This window comes from Crotalus tigris, unplaced genomic scaffold, assembly GCF_016545835.1.
Source record: "Crotalus tigris isolate CLP2741 ecotype Arizona unplaced genomic scaffold, ASM1654583v1 scf7180000017536.10889498, whole genome shotgun sequence".
Lineage (NCBI taxonomy): Eukaryota > Metazoa > Chordata > Lepidosauria > Squamata > Viperidae > Crotalus > Crotalus tigris.
Window position 1 is genome coordinate 3545542 of NW_024096460.1, and position 25000 is coordinate 3570541.

The 25000-nt window shown below is 34.0% G+C and overlaps 1 protein-coding gene across 12 annotated transcripts in view; it reads right to left on the minus strand.

Moving 5' to 3' along the window:
* Positions 1-25000, minus strand: part of FGFR2 (fibroblast growth factor receptor 2) — a 163133-nt gene that overhangs the window by 16472 nt on the left and 121661 nt on the right. For 4 of the 12 annotated variants that reach the window (XM_039334289.1, XM_039334939.1, XM_039334456.1 and 1 more), the window contains 7 exons: positions 24419-24609; positions 23335-23479; positions 17940-18142; positions 11391-11542; positions 9895-10016; positions 8505-8615; positions 7363-7553 (listed from right to left, as the gene is read on the minus strand). In XM_039334289.1, the coding sequence (XP_039190223.1) occupies positions 7363-7553; positions 8505-8615; positions 9895-10016; positions 11391-11542; positions 17940-18142; positions 23335-23479; positions 24419-24609 (1115 nt within the window). Of the gene's footprint in view, positions 1-7362; positions 7554-8504; positions 8616-9894; positions 10017-11390; positions 11543-17939; positions 18143-21370; positions 21516-23334; positions 23480-24418; positions 24610-25000 lie in introns of all 12 variants that reach the window. The other 8 variants (XM_039334856.1, XM_039335120.1, XM_039334698.1 and 5 more) reach the window with 3 other exon arrangements.

Here is a 25000-nt window from a genome sequence, read left to right on the forward strand (position 1 = left end):
AGCAGCTTATACACAGGGATCAATCGGGTTTCATAACTGGAAGGTACATGAAGAATAATGTTAGACAAATTATTAACTTACTAGAGTATTTAGAAAAGAATAACCAAGTCCCTGCAGGTCTGATATTTTTGGATGCTGAAAAAGCCTTTGACCAAGTGAATTGGCAGTTTATGTTGTGTTTAATTAAGGAGATGAACTTCGGACAAAATATATTACAAGTATTATCCAACATATATCAAAAACAGACTGCTCAAATTATTGTAAATGGGGGTTTGTCAGAGGCTTTTGTAATAGAAAAGGGAACAAGACAGGGATGCCCGTTATCCCCGTTATTGTTTGTTTTAACATTGGAAATTTTGTTGATTAAAATTCGGGAGTCTCAAGAAATAAAAGGAATAGAAATTAATAAAAAAGAATATAAACTAAGAGCCTTTGCAGATGACTTGGTTGTTACTTTGTCTCAACCTGTTTCCTCGGTGGTGAAATTATTACAATTGATTCAACAATATGGATGTGTTTCTGGTTTTAAAATTAATAATAATAAGACTAAAATATTAGCTAAAAATATGACTAATGGTGATAAACAGGCTTTAGTTAACTTAACAGATTTTGAAATTGTTGATAAGGTAAAATATTTGGGGGTTACACTATCTGTTTCTAATGTAAAATTGTACAAAAATAACTATGAAAAGCTGTGGATGGAGGTACAGAAGGATTTAAAAAATTGGAATAATTTACAGTTATCCCTTTTGGGTAGAATTGCAGTTATTAAAATGAATGTCCTGCCAAAGTTTATTTTTCTATTTCAAATGCTACCTGTTTTAAAGAACGAACGTAACTTAGATGAATGGCAAAAAGGTATTAATAAATTTGTTTGGGCAGGGAAGAAACCAAGGGTGAAACTTAAAATAATGCAAGATTTTCGTGAGAGAGGTGGACTCAAGGTGCCAAATATGAAATTGTATTATGATGCTGTAGTACTGACTTTGATTAGCGACTGGGTGAATTTAACAAATATAGAAATACTTCATTTGGAAGGCTGGGACCTACTTTTTGGATGGCATGCCTATTTAATATTTAATAAAAAAGTGGATTGGGTTTTTAAGTCTCATATTATAAGAATCTCTTTGTTAAGAGTGTGGAGAAAGTATTATAAAAGTGACTTCAAAATACCATTATGGGCTATACCTCGGCATGCCATAGAAGGTATAAGGAAAGGGGTAAATATGGATAAGGTCTCTTACGCACAGTTACTAAGATGGGATGGCCAAGACTGTCAGTTAAAATCTTTGGAAGAATTAACACATGAAAATTTAACTTATTCATGGTTCCAATATAGACAAATAGTGGATAGATGGAAGATGGATGGTAAAATGGGCTGGCTTAGAGAAGATGGAATTTTTTTAAAAGAAGTAAGAGACCAAAGGCCAACCCATATTAAGAGAGTTTATGGGGTTTTAGTGGAATTAGATTCAGAACCTGAATTAGTTAAAGATTGTATGATTAAATGGGCACAGAATATTGGTGAAACGATTTCAATGGATACTTGGGAACTTATTTGGATAAGAAATGTTAAATTCACACAAGCGCAAAATTTAAGAGAGAATTTTTATAAGATGTTTTATAGATGGCACCTTGACCCAAAGAAAATGTCCATTATGTACCCTAATCTACAGCCGAAATGTTGGAGATGTGGATACTTGGATGCTACCTATTATCATATTTGGTGGACCTGTAAGCATATAAAAGCTTTTTGGATTAAGATATGGTGGAATATTCAAAGAATTTTTAAAAGGAGGGTAAAATTTACGCCGCAATTATTTTTATTAGGTATTGTTATTGACTGTGATGCTAAAGAGGTTACATTGATGTTAAATTTGATTACAGCCGCTAGGCTATTAATAGGACAATATTGGAAGAAGGAATCTTTGCCTACTTTACAAGAATGGTTTTACAAAGTTTCGTATTTGGCAGAAATGGCAAAGATTTCGGCTTTCTTAAAGGAGCAATCTCAAGAAAAATTTTTTGCGGTATGGGAAAAATGGATAAATTTCATACAATATAATTTGGATATGGAAAAATATTATTTAGCTTTCTCATAATTTGTAATGAATGCTATTTCTTTCTTTCTTTCTTCTTTTTCCTTTTTTTATATATATATAATTTTTATGTATTATTATTCATATATATTTTTCGTCTATTTTCTTCCTTTTTTTTTTCTCTCTCTTTTCTTTTTTTTATTTTTTTATTTTTTTTTTTTTTTTTTCTTCCTAGTATATATTACTTATTTTAAAGTTTATGTTATGCATATTATTATTATATATATTATTATTGTGATTTTTAATCATTATTATTAACTATTTTATAAATTGTAAATGTTATTTTTAAAAAATTTGTTAAATAATCCTATATCCAGTTCTGGGAAGTCGGGGGGGGGTGGGGTGGTTGGGGAGGGGGGGGGTGGATTTTTATTTGTAAAACTTTTGAAAAATTTCAATAAAAAAAAAAAAAAAAAAAAAGAAAGGCTGAGCACCAAAGAATTGAGGCCTTTGAACTATGGTGCTGGAGAAGACTCCTGCGAGTCCCCTGGACTGCAAGGTGATCAAACTAGTCAGTCCTAGAGGAGATCAACCCCGACTGCTCTTTAGAAGGGCAGATTCGAGAAGTTGAAACTCAAGTACTTTGGCCACCTAATGAGAAGGAAGGACTCACTGGAGAAAAGCCTAATGCTGGGAACGATTGAGGGCAATAGAAGAAAGGGACGACAGAGAATGAGGTGGCTGGATGGAGTCACTGAAGCAGTAGGCGTGAGTTTAAATGGACTCCAGAAGATGGTAGAGGGCAGGAAAGCCTGGAGGAACATTGTCCATGGGGTAGCAATGGGTCAGACACGACTTCGCAACAAACAACAACAAGTATCGTCATATTTTCATATTAGTCTTCCACAATTACTATATAAATAATAATCATTATGTGCAATATAGCATAGATATTTGACAATGATGATATTGAAATGGTGGATACTGTAGTTTCTGCCTTTTAGGATCAACTATCCACAGTAAAGGAACAATGAGTCCAGAAATTGGCCACAGACTAACATTGGTTGAAAAACCATGAAGGCCTTGGAAAAGGCCATGATGTGTCTATGTCTACAAAGATCAGAACTGCCCAAGCCATGGTATTCTCTGTGATGCTATGTGGAAGTGAAAGTTGGATTTTAGAGAAACAGGATAGGAAGAGTTTTGACACCTTTGAACTGTGATATTGAGAACATTATGGGCAGCTAATAAAATAAGCTGAAGGATCATCAAACAAACAACCCAGAGTTCTCACTCAAGGCACAAATGACCAAACTCAAATTAGCCTACTTGAGACAATTATGCAAAGACCCAGCTACTCAAGTACTTTGGCCACCTAATGAGAAGGAAGGACTCACTGGAGAAAAGCCTAATGCTGGGAAAGATTGAGGGCAATAGAAGAAAGGGACGACAGAGAATGAGGTGGCTGGATGGAGTCACTGAAGCAGTAGGCGTGAGTTTAAATGGACTCCAGAAGATGGTAGAGGGCAGGAAGGCTCCTGCCCTCCAGTGCTCCAGTGCTGAAGAAAGGTGGAAGGAAAGAGAAGAAGAGGATGACCATCAACAAGATAGATGGGACCCAGTTATGGTGGCAACAAACAAACCATTGGGAGATTGAAAGAACAGGTTAGGAACAGGTCATCTTGGGGGAAATCTATGTATGTGGTCACTAGGAATCCAAAAGTAACTTGATGGCATGTAATCAATCCATCAATCAATGAATTGCATAAATATAAGAATTGCTGATACAGTTAGTGCCTGGAGTACTGGACAGCAAAAGATAAATGTAAACCCTGCTGTTTCAATAATTGGAACTTATAATAATAATGGGACTCAATCCACTTTCTGAGCAAGTCTCCAGAACTGAGAGGCAAAAGCTGTACTTTCACTATATTTCTTATATTTCCTGATATTTTCATATTCATAGTCATATCTTACTCCATTTATAGGATAATAGAGCCTTTAATTTTCAAAAGTGGATAATCTAATGCATGGGTGTCAAACTCGTCACGTCATGTGACATGTCGCGATGTGTCACGACTTTTTTTGCATTGCTGGAGCTGGGGTGGATGCGGCCTCCGCATGATGCAATCAGCCTGAGGGCTGGCAGTTTGACAACCTTGATCTAATACCTCAAAATGGAAATTAATATTTATATAATATTTATTATGATAGGTTATGAGCTCTAGCAAATTCTAAAAATAAATTGAAATTCTTTTTTAAAGGTTGTATTAAGATTGACAAATTTTTAATATATAATCATTTTATTAAACAAAACTAAATTAAATATTCCAAGCTGGAAACGATGCAGTCGCTCAAATATACTATTTCACCTGTAAAACTGGAAACTGGGACTGAACTTATTATAAATACTAACAATGTTTTGCTGAATTTTCAATGTGGATTCCTTCCTTAACTGGCTATGATTAACTTCACAAAAGTATCTATACTTCACAAAAGTATCTATATATAACTATTGGAAACTTGCTGTATTTTTTTAAAAAAATAAGTTGGAGTCTGCAGAAAAATTGTACAAAATAAAAGATTGTAACATGGTGTTGTGATATAGTGGTTCCCTTTTTATTAAAAGTTATTTCATTTATTAATTTTGTTGTTTTTTGTAGCTTATCAGCTTTTTAGAGTCTGTTTATTTTTAATTATAAACAGAAATTTAGAAATTAACAGAGGACAGTAGAAATGAATATAGTTTTATGTTATGATCACAAAAGAAAAAATATTTCAAAAGATCTTAAGGCATTTGTACAATGTTCTAAAGAAATAGTTTCCCTTTATCTATAACCATAAATCTTGAAAAGGAGGTCCATTTAAACATTGGGTTCTGTATACTAACTTGTATTAATTTCCTATTTTTTTCCTATTCAATAAATAGGAATAACTCATTAAATATATATGTGCATAAGGATAGTTTTGTTTACTACATGACAAATATATGTTTTGTGCTTTTTCTTCCTTTTCTTTTTTACTTACAATAATTAAATAAATGTTTTTGAAATGTTATTTATTGCCAGCTTTGGCAAGTCCAATTCTTCTGTCGTTTACATTGCCAACAATTACCAAACAACATATTAATTTAATATTATGTTCTTTTCTTTAAAAAAGACCTGGCTTCCTATTTTGATCTATTTCTTTAGAAGGGATATGTTGTCTTAAAAAAAATATGCTTGTTTCGTTTCACTCCCCATCTGCAATTTTAACAAACTGATTTGATGATAATGACTTCTGAATCCAACAGTTGTTCACATAATGTGAAGTTTTAACTGTTTACAATATCAAATGCATGTGAATCAGGACCAGATATTAAAGATATAGGCTCTTTGATTACTACACCAGTGTAGTATGGATGATTGAAAGTAAATATGCAGCTTTCCATCATGTCTGCGTCTTTCTATTTGGAAATCAACGCATCTGCAATGGCAGCATTATGTGGTCATGAGCAGGTCACAGCATCCATTGGGAAGCTATTTAAGTTTAACTGAGCAATAATCACTAGATTGGCATTGAACTATTTCAAAGTTGTTGTTGTTGTTGTTATTATTGAATTATGGATTTTAAATTAAATTCCATAAATGACAGTAAATGTAGGAGTTCTATTCTTTGTGATAAATTAAATGGAATCATTACACCAGAACTTAACTCTGATGTCATAAGCAATATGTGCTAATTCTCCTGCACTAACAAATACGGAATATAATGTGGAATTAAGGGGGGGGGGAAGGAATTTGCATAGTTCTTGATTCAGTATTATTAAAGTTGTTTCTCTCTCATGTAATATATCATCAAACATAAATTATATACATATTTTCCATCAGTTTTCAGTCTATTAAGCAGGGGATTATCATACGCTGTTTACAGGCCTGATTACCCAAGAAATTTAATTATCACTTAAATGGAATGAGACCACCAATTTTTTAAATAGTTGAATATAGGAATATAGCAGTAAATCTTAGAATTACATTGTAGATGGAATTTAACCATTCGTTTAGTCACAGATTGCTGCCACTTTTTGTGACCTTTTTCTGACACTGAACTTGAAACTTGAAACAAATGAATAGCACCCTTTTTAGGTTACCAATTAGCAGAACATTATGGTCTTAATTAATGAGGCAAGTTTCAAAGTTACATTTTGTAATTGCATTTTGTGCAATTAACAAAATGCAATTATCCATAAAAACAATTATCCATAAAAACCTTAAGTTCATTTGATGATAACATTTTCTCTTTCTTTCTTTCTTTCTTTCTTTCTTTCTTTCTTTCTTTCTTTCTTTCTTTCTTTCTTTCTTTCTGCCACTGCTTTTTATACATTTGTATTGGGCTGATTTATAAACAAAATACACTTATTTATAAATTTAGGTCGAGTATTGGGCTGATTTATCCTCTGCCCCAAGCATGTATGGACAGGGGCTTGCAATCTGAATTCCATTCCTACAATTTATTTATTTAGTGGTTTTAGTGGCCCATCTTACATACATGTATAAACAGGGTGTCTTATGCTGACGTTTTCCACCAGATTTTGGCTCTCTTGGCAGTGGTTATTGGCCCTCATTTCTCTGTATAAGTAAATGCAGAGGAAGAGGCAATTGACCCAAGCTGTATCTTTCATTTCTACTGAAACCAAGCTGTATCTTTCATGTCTAGATATTGTCAGCCAAGTATCTAGACTTCTATTTTTGGAAGAAGAATTTATTAAGAGAACCAGTTTGATATAGTAGTTAAGGTAGCATGCTAGAAACCAGGAGACTATGTGAAAGCTATCTTTGGGCAAATGACTCTTCCTCAACCCTAGGAAGCAGGTAATGACAAACCCTTATGAAATATTGCTAATATTTTGGGTGAAGGAATGGATGAATATTCATGTCTGCCAGAAAAATGGGCACGTTTCTTAAATAGTATTGGGTTGCTAAATGTCCAAAAGTAATAGAATGAACAAATACACAGAGATCTTAATGTATGAAGTCCCTGATTGATTTTTCATTCCCATTTTGGAGATTTATCACGATTGTATACCATGACTATGTTCTCATAGATGTATTACAACCACGTAAATGTAATTAGTTCTTTTGTTACATATATGTCCATTTGTTTTCTCACTTCTGCTTATGCAAAAAAAGTAGGATTGGTATGAGAAAGAGCTGGGACTCTTTTGTATCATATGATCTTATTCTTTAAATGTAAAAGAGTGCTCTTTCAGGATGAAAAATAACATGCTTACATGACAATACCAAACTGCAATGAAAAGCTTTTTTTTTTAATAGCACTGGCTTACCTTTTGTGATGCTAAATATTCCATTCCTCTTGCCAACTGGTATGTACATGAGACTAAGTCTTTGAATGTCATCTGCTCTTCAGGGACCCTGTTAATATCAAATGAATATTCCATTCCTGGTGGACGCCGGGCTCGCAAGTATTCCCGCAAATTCCCTTTGGAAGCATATTCGACAAGCACATATAGAGGCCCTTTAAAATATGCAAATGTACAGCATGAAGAGATATTGTTGTGATTCATACTCAGAATATCAATCAAACAACCACCCCAACATACACAGAAAAGGCAAACCAGCTGTATTAAAAAATATTTTTTGTGCTTCACTATTATATCACGTAGATCATGATATACATCAGGGGTGTCAAACTGCCGGCCCACGGGCTGGACGCGTCACATGGAAACCACGCTCACTCCATTGCTGGCAATGGCAAAACCGGCCCGATACGTTGTGCAATGTCACGTGACGTCACGAGTTTGACATGCCTGATATACATAGTGAAAGAATTCACTATGAAAGAATTCAAATGATGTTGAAAAATTGGGGTAAAATGTAATCCTTGCATTTTCTTTTCATAGAAACTAGATGTTAAGATATTGAAATTGGAGCCTATAAGCAAAGATAAGAAAAACTATTCCCTTGCATCTCTCTCTCTCTCTTCATTAAAAGAGAGCCTTTATGTAAATATCCACACTAGTTGTACAGTTTAGTATTTCACATAAAAACTGCACTTGCTCTCCTGCAATTTTCCCATAAACTCTAGGAAACTGGAATAGAAAAATCCATCAATGGCGTGAATGCAGTTAATAATCTTTCCAACTTCTGGGTTGGAAGGAATTGCAGGGCAAAGGCAGGGAAACAAGGGTGGAGAGATTTAATAATATTGCCAATACTGTATTACAATTATGCGGCAGAATTAATGATGTGGAAAGTGACATCTATGCCCAAGCACACTATTTTTGAGCTTTGTTTTATTTTTCAAGCCAGGTATAGTATGCTATTCAGCAGGGCCTCTCTACTGCCCGTTGGATGCAATTTTCATTTAGCCTGTGCCAAATGAAAAAAAAAAAAAAAAGTTGCACGGTACACAAAAAATGACATTGTTTCAGCACCTTTAGATTGCAAGATCAAAATTAACACTCACCATCCTGAGTGCATGCCCCAAGAAGATTAATGATATTTTTGTGTTTCCCGATCATCTTCATCATCTCCATCTCAGACACCAGGTCAGACAAATCTTTCTCTGTGGCGTCATCTAAGCAAGATAGAGCAAGTGCAATGCAGTTTTAAACAATGTATAAACTCAGCTCACTTCTCCATTAATAGATATATTGAACAGATTATCCAACTAGTAAAATGCCATTTCTAGACCAAATCTTTAGTCCCTGCATTAATTTATATGGCCAATCTCTTAGTTGAGCTAAAAGTAGCTTCCTTCCTTCCCAAGGAAATCAGACTATGGTGTATTAAGTATTCCTCCTTTGGCTTGTTTTTGCCACAGAGATCCAGGAGTGAAATCCAGAGGGATCATGTAGGGAAAAGGAATGGATTTTATTAAACCAGACTAATTTGTTTTAAAGTTGCCTTCTTCACTGTATATCTTATTATTTTATTTTTATACATCTAATCAGAAGTAAACCCAACTAAGATCAGTGAAACTGTGGATGGGATTGGTGCTATACAAGAAACATAACAGATGTCATTAGCAATAAATCCATTTTATTATCTTCAGTGTTTAAAGATTTCTATAAGCATACTACACACATAAACACATACACGCACAGGTGCATGCACACAGATACACACACCACTTTATAAGGCTTGTGCTTCATCACATCAAAATCATCTAATATCTTTTTACAGAAGTTTTCGTTGTTATCTTCCACTGTTCCTTCTATCTGAAAAAGCGCTATGTATGGGCCTATTATCCATGTTTGTATATGAGTGTCATTCATCAACAAAGATTCTCTTATATTAAGATGAAGTCTCAGGATCTCTCATCACCACACTTTTATGTGCTTTCTTTATAAACTTTAGTTCTTTCTTTTTTTGTTTGTTTCAAAAAGTGTTGGATGATGTCCAAAAATGCATTTTGCTATGGATTCTTTAGATTAACGCTCAATAAACCAATGATAGCATACAACAAGATGATTAATCAGTCATGAACGCTTTTGCCTTGTTTGTAATATTTGTGTGTGTGCCTTTGAATTAGTGTCTAAAATTTTCTTGGCAGCATTTTTCAGAAGTGGTTTACCTTTGAGAGAGTGACTGGCCAAAGGTCACCCAGCTGACTTTGTGTGTAAGGCCAGACTAGAACTCACTGTCTCCTACTTTCTAGCCTGGTGCCTTAATTACTACACCAAATAGGATCTTTTTTTAAATAGCCACTACTAAAGTTAAATACATTGCCAAATACACTGATTTACTAGGAAAACTGCTGAAGTCCACAGAGAAATAAATGAATTTCTACAGTTTACGAATTCAGAGGCCATGAAAGAAACATGATTTGCAGAACTCCTCACTTGATTCTTTACCTTTCAGCATTTTCACTGCAACAGTAACTGCTTCTTTTGGCCTGTCTTTGTCAATGCCCATTGCTTCTGCCATGACAACTTGACCAAAGCATCCTTCCCCAAGAGGTTTCCCTAGCGTCAACCTGGGATGTAAATCAAGGATTACCATAAATAAAGCATCTGATGAACAGTTAAAATTGGTGAAATTCAAGAGTGAAACATAAAAGAACCTTTCAGCAAATCATTTTGACTTGGACATTCCTTGCAAAGAACTAACAAGGGTATTAAAATACATCCAGAAGTTTGGGCACGTTCCTCCATTCAGCTTTTGAAGTAGGGATTCTGTGTGTAATTAATACTTATTGGCAACACTTTCTCATACACTTGGAAGTACCAAAACAGGATTTTATAGCTTGCTTGAATTCTGTAAAATGTCACTGTGATTCTGTATCTTAAAAGCACAGAACGTTTTGTCCCAAGCTCAGGAATATAACTATGGGTTATGGAATGTCAGCAGATCAAATGGCTATTCAAACCTTGCAAAAAAATTTATATTCTTGTGGTACAGACAATAATACCTCCTGTTGGTAGGTTTTCCAATCAGTATTGATGCACAATATTTTCTTTCATATAAAATGAAGTGACCATGGCATAAAACCACAATTAAGGTAAATGTTCTTTTAAAAAAAAAGTTTTAACTGAAAAAGCTTTTAATTTAATCATGTTAATATTAATGAATACTTTAATATATCTGTGATGAAAATGCCTGCTACTTTGACAATAGACAAAGAGTAAAGAGTTGAATGTTTAGCTGAGATCATGCTGTGTTAGTTCTGAAACTAAAATTGAATTTAAGATCTTGGCAGAAAGCAAACATTTGCATTGGAAAAATGACTAATTTATGTGTTCTTGGGCTTCTTATATGAGTTTAAACAATGTTGTCTTTGTGCTCCTATAGCCCCCCAATTTAATAAACCTCTGTTTAAAGAGTTTCTTTCATTACAAATCTGGTCCACCCACATTTGTGCTGAATGCTGTTTTAAGTGTTTAATGCTTTAAGATTTTCCGCATTAATGTTTCCCCTCAGGGAAAGGCTGACAGTTATGCATACATCCCCCACTGTTGACTAGAATCCTGCAGGTGGCAAGTGAAATGTATGGCACTAGCTTTCATTCACCTAATTAAGAATATTTCCATAAATATACATGAAATATCAAAAAGCAAACTGTTCAGGGATAAATTTTAAAAACAAGTTGTTTGAAGTTTTTTAAAAAATAAAGCGGATTCTAAAAACTAGATTACATGCATCAAAAAGGTATAACTTTAGTTAAGAATGAGGGTCAACCAGGATTTGGTTTTGAGGTCAGGACCACACTTTCTTCACTTATAATATACAACAGAAAAAGGCAGGAAATCCCTGTATACCAAGACCAGTTTATTGGCCTGCTTTGTTATAGCATTAGTAAATAAAATTCTTCTGAAATACTGAAAGATCATTTTCTTTCATCATTACTTACTTATCTCTTAGGAACTCCCATTTTGGGTCTTCTGGTAGTTCATATTCAGAAACTCCAGCCAACATGGGAGCATCAGCATTGGAAGAAAGACGGGTAGTAATTCTCACCAATGGTGTGTTGGAGTTCATAGAAGAGCTTGATTCTGCAGACACCTGTTATTTGAATACAAGATGCAAAAAGGAGATGTAATCTGGGCCCAACTTTTGCAAACTGGCACTAGAAAGGAAGCCAGCCAGCTCACAAGTACTAGTCAGTTTCTCAAAGGCAATAGATGCACTACTTGACAATTGTAATCTCCTGGTTGGAATCTTGCTATTAAAACACTTCTTTTAATTAACTTCATTTTGAACTAATTATAGATCCTGACTTTCATTACCGAATTTTGAACGGATGTTATTATTTTTTTTACTAACTATATTATTTACTTACTATATTCTAACTACAATCTTTCCTCCTTATTGTCCCAAAACGTATTTTTAAAAGATGCCATGTTTATCCTCGTCCTCCTCCTCCTTTTTAAAAAAGAAAATAAAGCTCAGCAGACTAGCTTTTCTATCCATTCACACAATTTTTATTCAGTCTTATTAAATTCAAACAAGAGACTTGTCAATAATTTACAAGAAAAAAAGCCACAGTTCTTATAGTACTGCCAGTATAAGTACTTCCACAAAACTATTCGATAATAATATAACAGATATGGATCACAGTTTAAATTCTCAAACAGGAATGAATTGATAAGACAACTCATAGAGTAATGTTTTTAAAAAACTGAAAAGTTAATCCTAATTATTCTAAAATTATGAAAACAGTTACTTTTTCTATTGCTTTTCTGTGAATAAAAGCCTTAGAACTATCATTATACCTGAGATCATCATGTTATTCCCAATAGATGTCGCATGTATAAGATGTTTTCTTGAACATTGTTGCAGCATAAAAGATTCAGGAGTATGCCAAATTTAAAATCAAAGGGGAAAAAATGGGTGGTGTGGAGACGGGTACATTTTATGAACGTGTCACTGATAAATTCATCTATTTCCATATTATAAGATTTAAGTAATTTATTTATTTATTTTTATTTAGGATTATTTTATTTTTACATATAATTCAAGACTGCAAGCATATCCAACACACCTTTCTCCTCCTATTGTGCCCACAACAACAATCCTGTGAGGTAGGTTGGGGTGACTGGACCAAATTTACCCAGCTGGTTTTCATGGTTAAGGCGGGACTAGAATTCATGGTTTCCCACTTTCTAGCCTAGTGCCAAACTATTTATGTTTGGATCTAACTTCAATTGGATCATCTTTTTATATGGTGATTTTATGCAGATGCACACCCCAATCCATTCACTTGTTCGATCTTATTCTCATACATGCAAAAATAGAGTGGGAAAAAATTCAGACCCACCTCCCACCCCAAATACTCAATATTAAACATTCAACCAAAGCCAAACAAAGAAAAAATGTTTTCTTAAACACTCTTGGATTGTGACCATGCAGATCTGCCATTCAAAATATGGAGATAAATATCATTTCTTGCAACATAATCTGAGAATCATTCTGGAATATCAAGCCTCACTGAATGTTTTTCATTTATTATCAGATATGACTGTTAGATGAACAGATTTTTATTCCCAATTCAAAAGCAAAATTTAGCATTCATTTACGAGCTGTTTAACAATATTTATTTTATAAATCTGTAATACAGTTGAAACCTTATGCCAAATACTGTAATGATGCAAGATTTTTTTACATACAGTATATAAAAAAATTATATACCCCAAAGAACAGAGCAGAGATAACCTGTAAGAACCCATGTCCCACAAATACCTCTTTTGGTGTCTCAGTTTCCTTATTCCAGCTGACACGATACTAAGTGAAACTAGTATCTAAATCAGTGGTTCTCAACCTGTGGGTCGGGACCCCATTTGGGGTCGAACGACCATTTCCCGGGGGTCGCCCAACAAGGCTGTCCGCCATTTTTTTCCCCTTTTCTTTGGCCACACCCCTGGCACCTGGTGATGTATAAATGGCTGGGGGTCACCTCAACATGGGGAACTGTATTATGGGGTCGCGGCATTAGAAAGGTTGAGAACCACTGATCTAAATAAAGCAGTGGTCTCTAGTATGATCCTGCTTGACAAGAATCTCTCTGGTCCCATAGAGATTCCATAGAAATTCTTAGAATTCAAAACAAATATCCTTTGTTTTGAATCATGCCATCTGCCTAGAAGAAACGTTACCTGCCCAGAGTCACCCTGTTGATGTGAGTGGCCATAGACTTTAAATAAAAATAAACAAATATACACATAAATAAAGGAGACCTGGAACAAGACAGGAAGCCATCTTGGACAGCCTCAAGAGAGACATCAGAGAAGCCTCATCTGATGATTTCTAGTTTAGTATCAATAACTAATTGTTCCACTATCCACACGTATTTAAGTATGTTAATCACATATTTATTTGACCAGCTCACCATGCATGTATTATGCATGTATTATGTATCCCTGCTTGCCTGTTGCAAATGCTGTACTTTGTGAAATGGTTGTGTCCACCATTTTGGGGGGGGTTAGGGAGGAATAAACAGCTATCTAGTAAAATGCTCAAATTTGTTCAAATGTTTATAATTGTTTACCATTTTTAATTATTCTGGAATTTTACCATCGTAGGGAGAAAAAAGCAGATTGTGATGAAATCTGGTAGTAAAGTTAAAACAAATTTAGCCTAGGGTTATGTGAGAAATGATAGAAGACCGCTTGATGTAAAATATGCTGTTACTAAACAACAGGGATAATCAAATGAGAAAACAAAGAGAGAATTATTTTAATACGAATCCAAACATGTCAAAAAGTTATGTTCCATTAATTTGACCAAAACAAGACCAGTGCTAATTTCAGTTAAGTGACAAAATAGTTGTTCAGGCTACTATAGAAAAACATTTACTTTTAAAAAAATGTCTTTTCCCCAAGCCATTCCTTATTTTTAATAATACAAAACAATGATTGTTTTTAAAGTAAGCTGAAATTCCTTACATGAGATACATATATACATAAGAAAATCATCTGAAGATTGTTCATTTTATAAAATAGTTAACAATTTACAATACAGAGCTCAAAGGTTTTGTTTCTTTCAAAGCAGAAGGTGACCCTGGCCTTACATAGAAAAGTTACTTAAAACTGCTTAAAACTATATTACACATAATGAAGTTCAAGGAGAAGCCAGAGAAACTTTGTTAATTCCTTTTGAGATCAAATCTGTATAGTCACTAAAACTTTAATTTAAATAAAATACACAAGATTTACAAGAAAGATGAATTTCCTTTATAGGAAATTATTAATCTGTGTGGAAAAGTCAGTGCACACATGAGATGGATGGATGGATGGATGGATGGATGGATGGATGGATGGACGGATGGACGGAGAGACAAGACAAGCAGACTGACAGACAGATAGACCGAAAGAAGATAGATAGCGCTAGATAGATGGATAGGCAGCTAGATAAATAACAGACGCAGAAAGAGACAAATAAACAACAGATAGACAGACAGGCAGATAAATATAAAACAAAGAAGCCAATCTCAAAGATAAAATATCCTTGATTATTTATGGACTAAAACTATTATAGAAGCTGAAGGACAATCAACACCTATTTCTACATAAAATAACAGTTGTACAGGTTGGTTTCAGGTACAAGAAAGCCATTTGAGTCTAGTTCATGCTTGGCTTTCAGAAGAAAAAGTATTTTTACGTTTAGACAGATTATTCTTTATTCTGTTAGAGCATTTTGTTTAGAAAAGGACTTCCTTCTCTTCCTCTTTTCTTTATATATTATGTATTCATACATTCTGCACATAGTTACTTTTTCTCTAAAATGCTGTGTCCTTTTATTTTTCGAAACTTTAACTTTTAATTTTCCTGATAATCACTCCAACCAATGAATGTAAAAAAAAAATGGTGTAATACATTGTTTTTGGTTTGAAACAGAGTTTAGAACAAGGGACAAAAACTTAATAAAAAAATTAGTAAAGACCATTTTCTAAAGTAAAATATTGGTGAAGTTTATTACATGCAGTTTGCGCTGTACTTTACTTGATATATCTGTTATTAGCAAATTAATTTAGACTTGTAGGTTTCTTAATCACTGGGGATCTGGCAGTTCTCCTAAACAGCATGACAGAATTAGCAAGTATAATCTTTGAATGTACTCTAGCTTATGAATTATTATTAATGGAGGAAAATCATCAGTATTCATTTTCTCCTGATTTAATTTTATTGGAGCAATTTGTTGAAGTGATAAAGAAATCTGAAAAAAATAATAATTATGCAATAACTTTTATGACTAGAAGAAATCATGTCTCTGTGTGTGTGTGTGTGTGTGTGTATTGCTGTCTGTATGTTATCTTTGTGTCTACAAATTATAATTTCTTTGACTTACACTCTTGAATGGCAATTACGGAAATAATGTTAAGTTTCAATAATTCTGAAAATCAAAACAAATTCTTTGCAATACACACTGTTTTACAAATCAGAATATGATTAAGTGCCATTAAGTTATTGCCAATTCTACGTCAGGTAAAAGAATGGACTAACACACTAAAATGCTGATACACCAGAAAATTACAGGAGTTATTTTCTTATATAGATAGCCACCAATTATTCTGGTAAAGACATTTTAAATGTCTACTAGATCTGCTGTGTGCAGTTCCATGTACAAATGTGGAGAAATGACAAAAGCAAAGTATTCTGTTGCCAAAGAAAAAGTAACTGATGAAAGTGCAAATAGTCTGAGGTAACTGGTGTTGGGGGAAAAAATTAAGCTTACGGTGAACCAGGGCCTAACTACTGATTGATGTTTTGTGCTCTATACCAATAATATTGTCTCTGTTATCTAGGTCAGGTCATCTAGATATTTTTGTTTGAGTCCATTTTAATGATTTCCTTTTATTCAGGATTCAGATTACTATCTTTAAGAAGGTTGAAAAGGAAAGTTTTGTTTAGCTGAAAGCAAGACATTCAATTTTTCATTTATTTGCTTATATACACAAATATGTAGAGTATAAAGATACAGTGCTACATCAGTACTCATCATTAATTGGTTCCAGGAGGCGTGTTAAGCACAAAAAAAAAAATTTCCAAAGGGAATAATGTAGTAAGCCACACAAGGCAGCCGGCAAAGACAAGTTCTAGCTTGTGCATTGAGCACAAAATGATGACTACAAATAATGAGTGCTAGGACAAATTTTTTGCACTGAGTATCAAATTCTATGAGTTTCAAAGCAGTTGATACAATGGGTGAAGGTAAGAGGATCTGGTTATTTAAAAGGTGCCATGATTTTTCCGCAGAAACTTTAAAATTTAAAAGTAAGTATATATATATATATATATATATATATATATATATATATATATATATATATATATATATATATAGAGATAACACTTTCAATTAAAATATTTTTTAAAATATTATGTTACTTTTTATTTCATATCGGTTTCAATGGCAAGATGATGATCATGTACATGAGAACTGATCTAATCATAATAGTTTAGCTTTTATAAAGATTTTGATAAACTGATTTCCACTGATGACTTAATGCTACATGCAAAATCATTTAAGAGATATATAAAACTCCCAAAAAATCTTATGAGAAGTTTACTCTGAATATCATGAACATGAGATGATCTGGAGCTTAAAAAATACCATTTATAGTAATAAAATAGTATAGCATAAAATAACATTAGAAACTATATCAATACACACATCATCAATTTCTATTTCTTTTTAAATATTCTTCTCTATTGGCACACAAAAACATACATACCTCCAAATGCACAATTTTATCCTTGCAAATATCTTATCTCTCAATAGTATTATTCAGACAAAAGTAACAAAAGACATTTTCAGGAAGCAGAAACCACATTCCACCATGTGGGATATACTATTGGGTTGAGATACTTTAGCAAAGCATTATTGTTGCTGTTCAGATGAAGATTCTGTCTCCGCTCTTCATTCTGTGCCTATGGAATTTGTATTCCCCCCAAAAACATCTAGACTTATGCTGATTTTCCTCTCCTCCTGTGCTAAATCTTTTCTATTTACTGTAGCTCAGTAAATATTTCTTTTTCCCCTGGAAACTTAATCTCTCTTTCTCAACATCACTCATTTCTGTCCCGACATTAAATGATTTACAACACTTTGAAAATCAGTTCTCTAATTGAATTTGTGGACTCAGAATGGTTTTCTGAAAATTATTCACTTCCTCAACGTGAATTCCTTGGATCAGAGTTTAAACATAACAACTTTCCTTTGTGTTTATATCCTGGATGAACACTTTCTCAAAGCTTTATGCAGAGAACTGACCTATTATCCTAAATCATGACATTTTTGTGGGTCAAATGTTTGGAATCAGAATGCTGTTGGTTTCCCCAAAACCTATAGAACTACTGTTTTACAGCCATTAGATACTCCCTGAACTGGAATCCCTTTGCCCCAAAGGATTTGCTGGCTTAAGGGAAGGGAAATAAGTTTTTGTAACTCTTTATCTACTTTCTGTTACCTGTCTGCGCAAAGGAATGCGCTTTGTCAGTTTGTGCACCGCTGGTTGACTGCTGAAATCTGACTTCTTGGTTGTAGATCTCATACGGCACACGACGACAGCCACTACCATACAGACAATTATGAAGACTCCCGAGCAGTAGATGGATATCTCCACGAAATCTGGATATGTTGGATATGGTCTGTTTGTGACTGAAGCTACAGTGCAAGTGTGAAGGGGGGAACAGGTGGGACAACAAATTAGGAGGCAGCAAAAGATCAAGTGAAGAGAAAAGAGCATTTATATAAATGAACCTCAAGTACAGGTAGTCCTTGATTTACAACGGTTCACTTCGTGATTGTTCAAAGTTACAAAGGCACTAGAAAAAGTGACTTAAGACCGTTTTCCACAGCTACAACCTTTGCAGCATCTCCGTGATCATGTTATCAACATTCAGATGCTTAGCAACTGGTTCATTTTTATGACCATTGCTGTGTCCCAAGGTCATGTGTTTTCCTTTTGTGACCTTCTGATAAGCAAAATCAATGGGGAAGCCAGATTTAACAACCGGGTTACTAACTTAACAACTGCAGTGATTCACTTAATAGCAGAGGCAAGAAAGGTCATAAAATATGGCAAAACTCACTTAACAAATGTTTCAACAACAGAAATTTTGGGCTCAAAACGGTCATAAGTCGAGAATTACCTGTACTACTGCATTAGGTTTATAAGACACCAAATGCCTAATATTTCCACAGTGTGGATCCAACTTAAAAGACATGTTATTTTAAAGTTTCATTGCTTAGCACATCTAATATTTTAGATTCTGATTGAAGCTGCTTTTTCTTTATTAAATGACCCTTTCAAGATAACTTGTGAATATGATCACTGTCAGGGGTTTTTGTCAGCCTATTTAGCTTTGAAATTAAGGCTACATATTACTAGAATTATGCCTGTGATCACCTTTTCTTCTTACTCTATTTTTCTTTTTTTTAAGCCAAGGTCCTTTAGATAGGAAAACAGGCACATAATTCATTCCAGATGAATCAATATTTATTCCAATCTCCCAGTATTTGGCCTGCAGCAAATGACAGGTTTAGTAATATAATTTTAAGGAACGCTGTAGTTAACTCTGTGGGCCACCTGAACATACAACGAAAGCCAAACAAGGACTGAAAGCTAGCTGAAAATCAAGGCTTATGACAGAGCAAAGCATAACAAAGATTAGGCATCAACTAGCTTGGACTTCTGTACTTCTACTAAGATATCAAGTATTTGATATATATCTAGTATTTGAATTAAGTTTTCTCATTCATGAATACTGCCAAATTGTGTTCAGTACAAAACATTTGTCGATTTTATATTGCTATGCATCTCACAGGAGAATAGGTCCAGTGAACAAAGTGATATATATTTCATGGCTTTTAACGTCAAAAAGAACTGAGCATATAAATTTTAGATCCTTTGAAAACTATAGCTAGTAAGGCATTGCCATGAAAATCCAGTGTCTTACAGCAATGTTATTCACTTTAATGACATTTAACAGGATGATAAAGAACATCTAAAACTTATCTTGTGTCCAAACATTTTGGCAAAGCAACTCATGAAGTCTAATATAGGTCTTTATAAGGCCAACTGGGAACAAATTATTATTTTTAATGATTATTGTTTAAAAAACATACCTTTTCTTCTCACAGCTTCTGCTTTTTATAATTATTACAAGGATTATCTATTGTCCTACCTGAATAATGATAAGAGTATGCCCTGAAAAGGGTAGCCTAACTAGTTGGATATATTTGCCCCAGTAACAAATGCAGGAAGTTTAAATCTCTTAAATTTGTAATGATTAACAATTTCAAAAAAATGATTTCAGCACTTCCTTCCAATTAGCTCATAGACTTTGAATTATGCCTAGATACAAATTAGCTTCAGCATAAATATACACTCACATTTCTAAGTAGCAAGTAAGTAAGCTTACCAATGGGAGATTGTGGTCATATTGGATCTAGTCAATAAATGGCACCGAACAATTACAATTCTAGTTTATAGTTATCATCTACCTACTTATTTTGCAGATCAACCTTTTTCATACAGGAATAGCAACTTTCAATACTCCCAGCTATCACTGGCTACATATCCTGAAGATAACCAATTTTATATCCAGTTATTTTGGGTAGTATAATGATGTGCTGATATGCAGGTGATTAAAATAAATTATGCAAGATTAAAATAAATAAATTCCTGACAAACAGTATGTTAGCCTGCAGTAAGTTTTTGGTTTATAAACTTTTGGATTTTTTTTTCACTTTTTATTTGCAACTGTGGAAAAACATTATGTTATATGTACCTAATTGTTTTAATTCAGTATTAAAACAGTAGTAATTCTGCAAGTATAACTGGTCAGTACAAAAGCAATGCATATTAGAAGCTAGTCTACCATATCATCTTCACATAAATCGATTACGTAGTGCTTGAGCAGTTGCAAATAGGGAAGTAATCTGGCAAGCAGAAGCAACAGCCACTTTAAATCATAACCACCTGTTTAGTGATGGATGCAGCTTGGAGCTTCAAAAGATAATAAATTAAAAATATAGCAATATGGGATTTTCTTACATTAAGAAGGAAGAAAGAACCTGGAAACCTTGAGAAAAATTTACAGCAATGTACAGAACAAGTATAAACTATATGCTTTAGCAATGCATGCAGGCAGGAATCTTTCTATAAAACTTTAAACAGAAACACACACAAACACAAACACATAGAGCAGCAATTATAAACTGTGCAAGTTTCAATAACTTAAAGTACGGTTCTGTAATAATAACGTAAGAAAATATGTTAAAGGGTTATAAAGCAAGCAGTTTTTATTAGTCTAGATGTCCATTATTTTCTAATTGACATTTTCAGCTAAAAAAGCATATTACTGTGCACCTCTGCTCAAAATAGGAGCAACATCATTGCAAGCAAGACAAGACATATTTTGCAAACAAGCAAACTAGTAGACCATTTGCTTGGAGCATGCAGCATTTAAAGAGTACACCAAATCGATTGTAAAGTTATAGAAACACCACTTCTGTATTCCCTCTCCTGTACAGCAAATTCTCATGGATACTTATCCCAATTTAACAGCTTTTCAAAACTGCTCCTTCAAATTTCTCCTCTGACTTGCTTTTAAAATCTAAACTTTCTAGAGAAACAAACTGGAAAAGTTTATGATTGTCTTTAAAATACTCTTCCATTTTTTTTCAATGGGAAGTGGGATAAAATAGTAAGAATTATTCAAATGAATTCCAGAACCACCCCAGTTCACAATTTTGGACATGTCATTGAATTTTTTGGGGGGGAAAGGAATTGAAAAGCCTTTGTTGAGACAGAAGCTGTGTTATTTGGTAGCAATCAACAATGAAGCAGGGAAAGGAAGAAAACCATGGGAAGATAGCAGTATATACCTGGCAGGACGGTCAACCATGCAGAGTGAAAGGATATCCCAATAGAATTACCCGCCAAGCATGTATATTCCCCAGCATCCTCAAAAGTTACATTCCGTATATAGAGAACCTCAATTTCTTTGTCCGTGGTATTAACACCGGCAGCCTAGGAAAAAAATGGAGGCAAGAGAAAAGCTAGACATTTTAGGAAATTGTTGTGGATGGGAAATGGAACCACGGGAACTTGGTACTTCCAAAGAAGCAAAATTTCACCGCCGTGGGGAGATCCCATCCACAAATCCTCAACCAAAAGGCAATTACCAACAGATCCCAGCACACCTTAAAGAGGAATAAATCATGGAAACCCTTCACCAAACCTACACTCACCACCTAAGTATGCATGCAATCAAAGAACATGGAAAAATTCGACCACAAACCGTTTTTAAAAATGACACAGAAAGATAAAAGGCACAAAAGAAAAATCTAAAAAAAATAGATTCTCCTTCAAATTAAAGAGGAATATCAGAGACATAGACAGAAGAGTTGAAAACTAAGAGCTAATACTACCAAAAGGAGGTATGTTCATTATATGTTTAATATAGGCCAAACAGTTATTTAAAAAAAAAAACCTCTCAGGCAAAATCATTAAATGTTATGCAAGTATATAACAGAACAGAGAAATGATGTCTCAGATAATAATGAGAAGCCAATATAAGATTGTTTAGTGTGCCTACACTACATTCACTATGTACAAATCAGTACTTGCTAAAAGTATCTTACTGATATGGATACCAAATACAGTGAGATACAATGCCATATTTCATACTAAAGATACTCTATTGCTCAATATTTCAAGGTAAACAATAGGATTGTTTAAAGGGCAAAATAAAGAATCTCAAATTAAACAATGTTCTAAAATAGTCAACATGATAGCTTTACTATTCTATTGTACACATGTCATAAACAATAAATTAACAATAAAAGATTCATGTCCATTGACCATCAGAACAGGATGCTGTTACATAGCTACCAAATCTGTCAATTTATTAACAAGAGCCACATGATAATATACTGTATACTTTGTACAGCTCAAGTATTGAAATAATGTGATAATAAAGAATGTAGTCAGCACTATATTTTCAGGAGAATAGTTTATGCCAGTGGTGGGATTCAAATATGTGTGGATGCCGCTTCTGGAAGTCCATTCTGGGCCTGGGCAACAAAAAATTAGCTACCGGTTCTGCTGAAGTGGTGCAAACTGGCTGAATCCCACCACTGGCTTATGCTGAACTGATCTACAGGAATTCAGATTTGGTCTGATACCATGGAGAAAAAGTCTAGTATATTCTACCCACATGGTTACTCTTTAGTCCTTAAGTTTATCCCAAATACTAAGTGTGACAAACAGTATAGGTATAGTCACCATATTTTCTTGGAAAAGATAAAGGACAAATCTGAAAAATGGAAAATATGAAAAGAGATTTATGAGGATAAAAAAGATTTATGTTTATAATGTTGCTTTGCCAAGAAAAATTCAAGAGCAAAACCAAGAAAATAAATAATTAAGTTAAAGAAATCTCAAGGATAGCTTCCTGAAATAAAATGATGTCCTTTAAAATAAAGGATGTGTGGGCTATGTAAATATAGGGGTGTGCTAGACACACCGTTAAAGAATGAAACTAAGGGAAAGACAGAGTGAGAGGTTAGAATCCTTCAGAGTATGCTGAGAAAAATATATATAAACAAATATAGTTGAATGCTTCAAAGTAAAATACAAATGGGTTCAGAAGCAGACAATTAAACAGACACGTACACTGTTTGTGGGAATTTTTCCATGGCTACTGGAGTAAAACCAGTTGCACCTTCAAGACAGGATTATAAATGCACCAAGGTCACAGAGTTATCCTAGAAGCTGCCTGCAGAATCCCAAAGCACCATTTTTTTCCAGCTTCTACATCCAGCTTTCTTTAACAGACATTTTTTACCTTTATCTGGCTGAACCATAAGCCAGGCAGACTGGTTGGCCTCCCCTATATAATTGGAGACCTTACAAATATATTCTCCAGCATCCTCCTCTGTCACATTGTACAGTTTCAGCACTTCAGCATTGGAACTATTTATCCCCGAATGCTAGAACAGACCAATAACACAGGAGAACAATGTAACTGCTACCCCAAATGTAGACACCACCATGGTCCCGCCACCAAAATACTGAAGATGTCTTCAATTAGCATATGAGTAGATATAAATATTGTACTTATTTTATTTGTTTTTTTTATTGGAATAGAAAAACTCCTGAGTAGACTTAACGGTTGAGTGGTACCAACTCCTTAGATTCCGGGCTCTATTATTTCATAGCAGAACAATATTTTGGAAGGAAATCAGTGGTTGCCAACTTGAAGGTTCACTGCCCAGTACAAATTTCACAAGAAAGTAGTGAAAAATTGATATCTCAGCATCTTTGACATTTGGTAAAACCAGCACGGCCAACATTCTTTGGCTGCAAATATGACCATTTCAGAAGGTCACATATTATTCCCTTAGGCTTGAATATTAAAGGCAGAGTATAGTTTTCTTTATTTATTTTATATATTCTTTGCAAAAAAAAATTATAAATAATGCTAAGAAGAGGATATGGCAATTCTCTTAATAAATAATGAGTTCTGAAAAATAAACAATTTTGCCAGTAAATAAAAGAATTTCTATAGCAGTGTTTCTCAACCTTGGCAACTTTAAGATGTGTAGTTTTCAACTCCCAGAATTTCCTATCCAGGATGCCTGTCCATACATCTTAAAGTTGTTGAGGTAAAAAAAAAAAAAACAGTGTTGTGTACAGGATATTGCCAAACAAACGTTTGCTTTTGTTTCTATCAAGAATGCACAGTACTGTAAGTCACCAGATGATGTCAAACAGTAACTCCCATGAGTGGCAGGTCATTTTTGCACAGGCAACATGAAAAAGTTCTAAGTCCTTAAAATGAATTTGATCCCTTGATTCCATTTCACAATAACATTTGTAAAATAATTCCTTATTGTCTCAAAAATGTCTAATAATAATAATAAACTTACCTTTAACACTTCTAAATGTGGTAGTCCATCTGGTCCATATTTACTTCCATTCTTTTCTACATGTTTTATCCACTGGATATGAGGCTGGGCATCACTGTAGACTTTGCAGACAAACTCTGCATCACTCCCAACTACTGCAGAGGTATTTGCTGGTAGACCAGCTTGCAGGATAGGCCTATGTGGTGATCGCTCTATCAAGAAAGGGGGGGGGGAATACAAAAGAGAGAAACAAGCATACAAAGATGCAGAATCAATGTTGCCAAAATAAGTATAAGTGAACATCAGAAAACGTTTGGCTCACTTAATATTGCAACCAAAGAGAGCAAAAGCTATTTAAAAATTACAGCTGGACTACTATTGAAACAATATCTTTAAAGGAGCAAAGAAAGAAGTTTCACAAGGAATTATAGAGCAAACATTTGTAGCAAAATTCATCAAGTACAACTTTTTTTAGTGGCTGAAATTTGATTTAATGGCCTTTACCAGTGGTAATGTATTTACCACTTATTAAATAAAAATGGAAGATTTTTAATATGCATTAAGTAGTATTTAAGCTACCTAATGTTCTACATTTGAAACCAG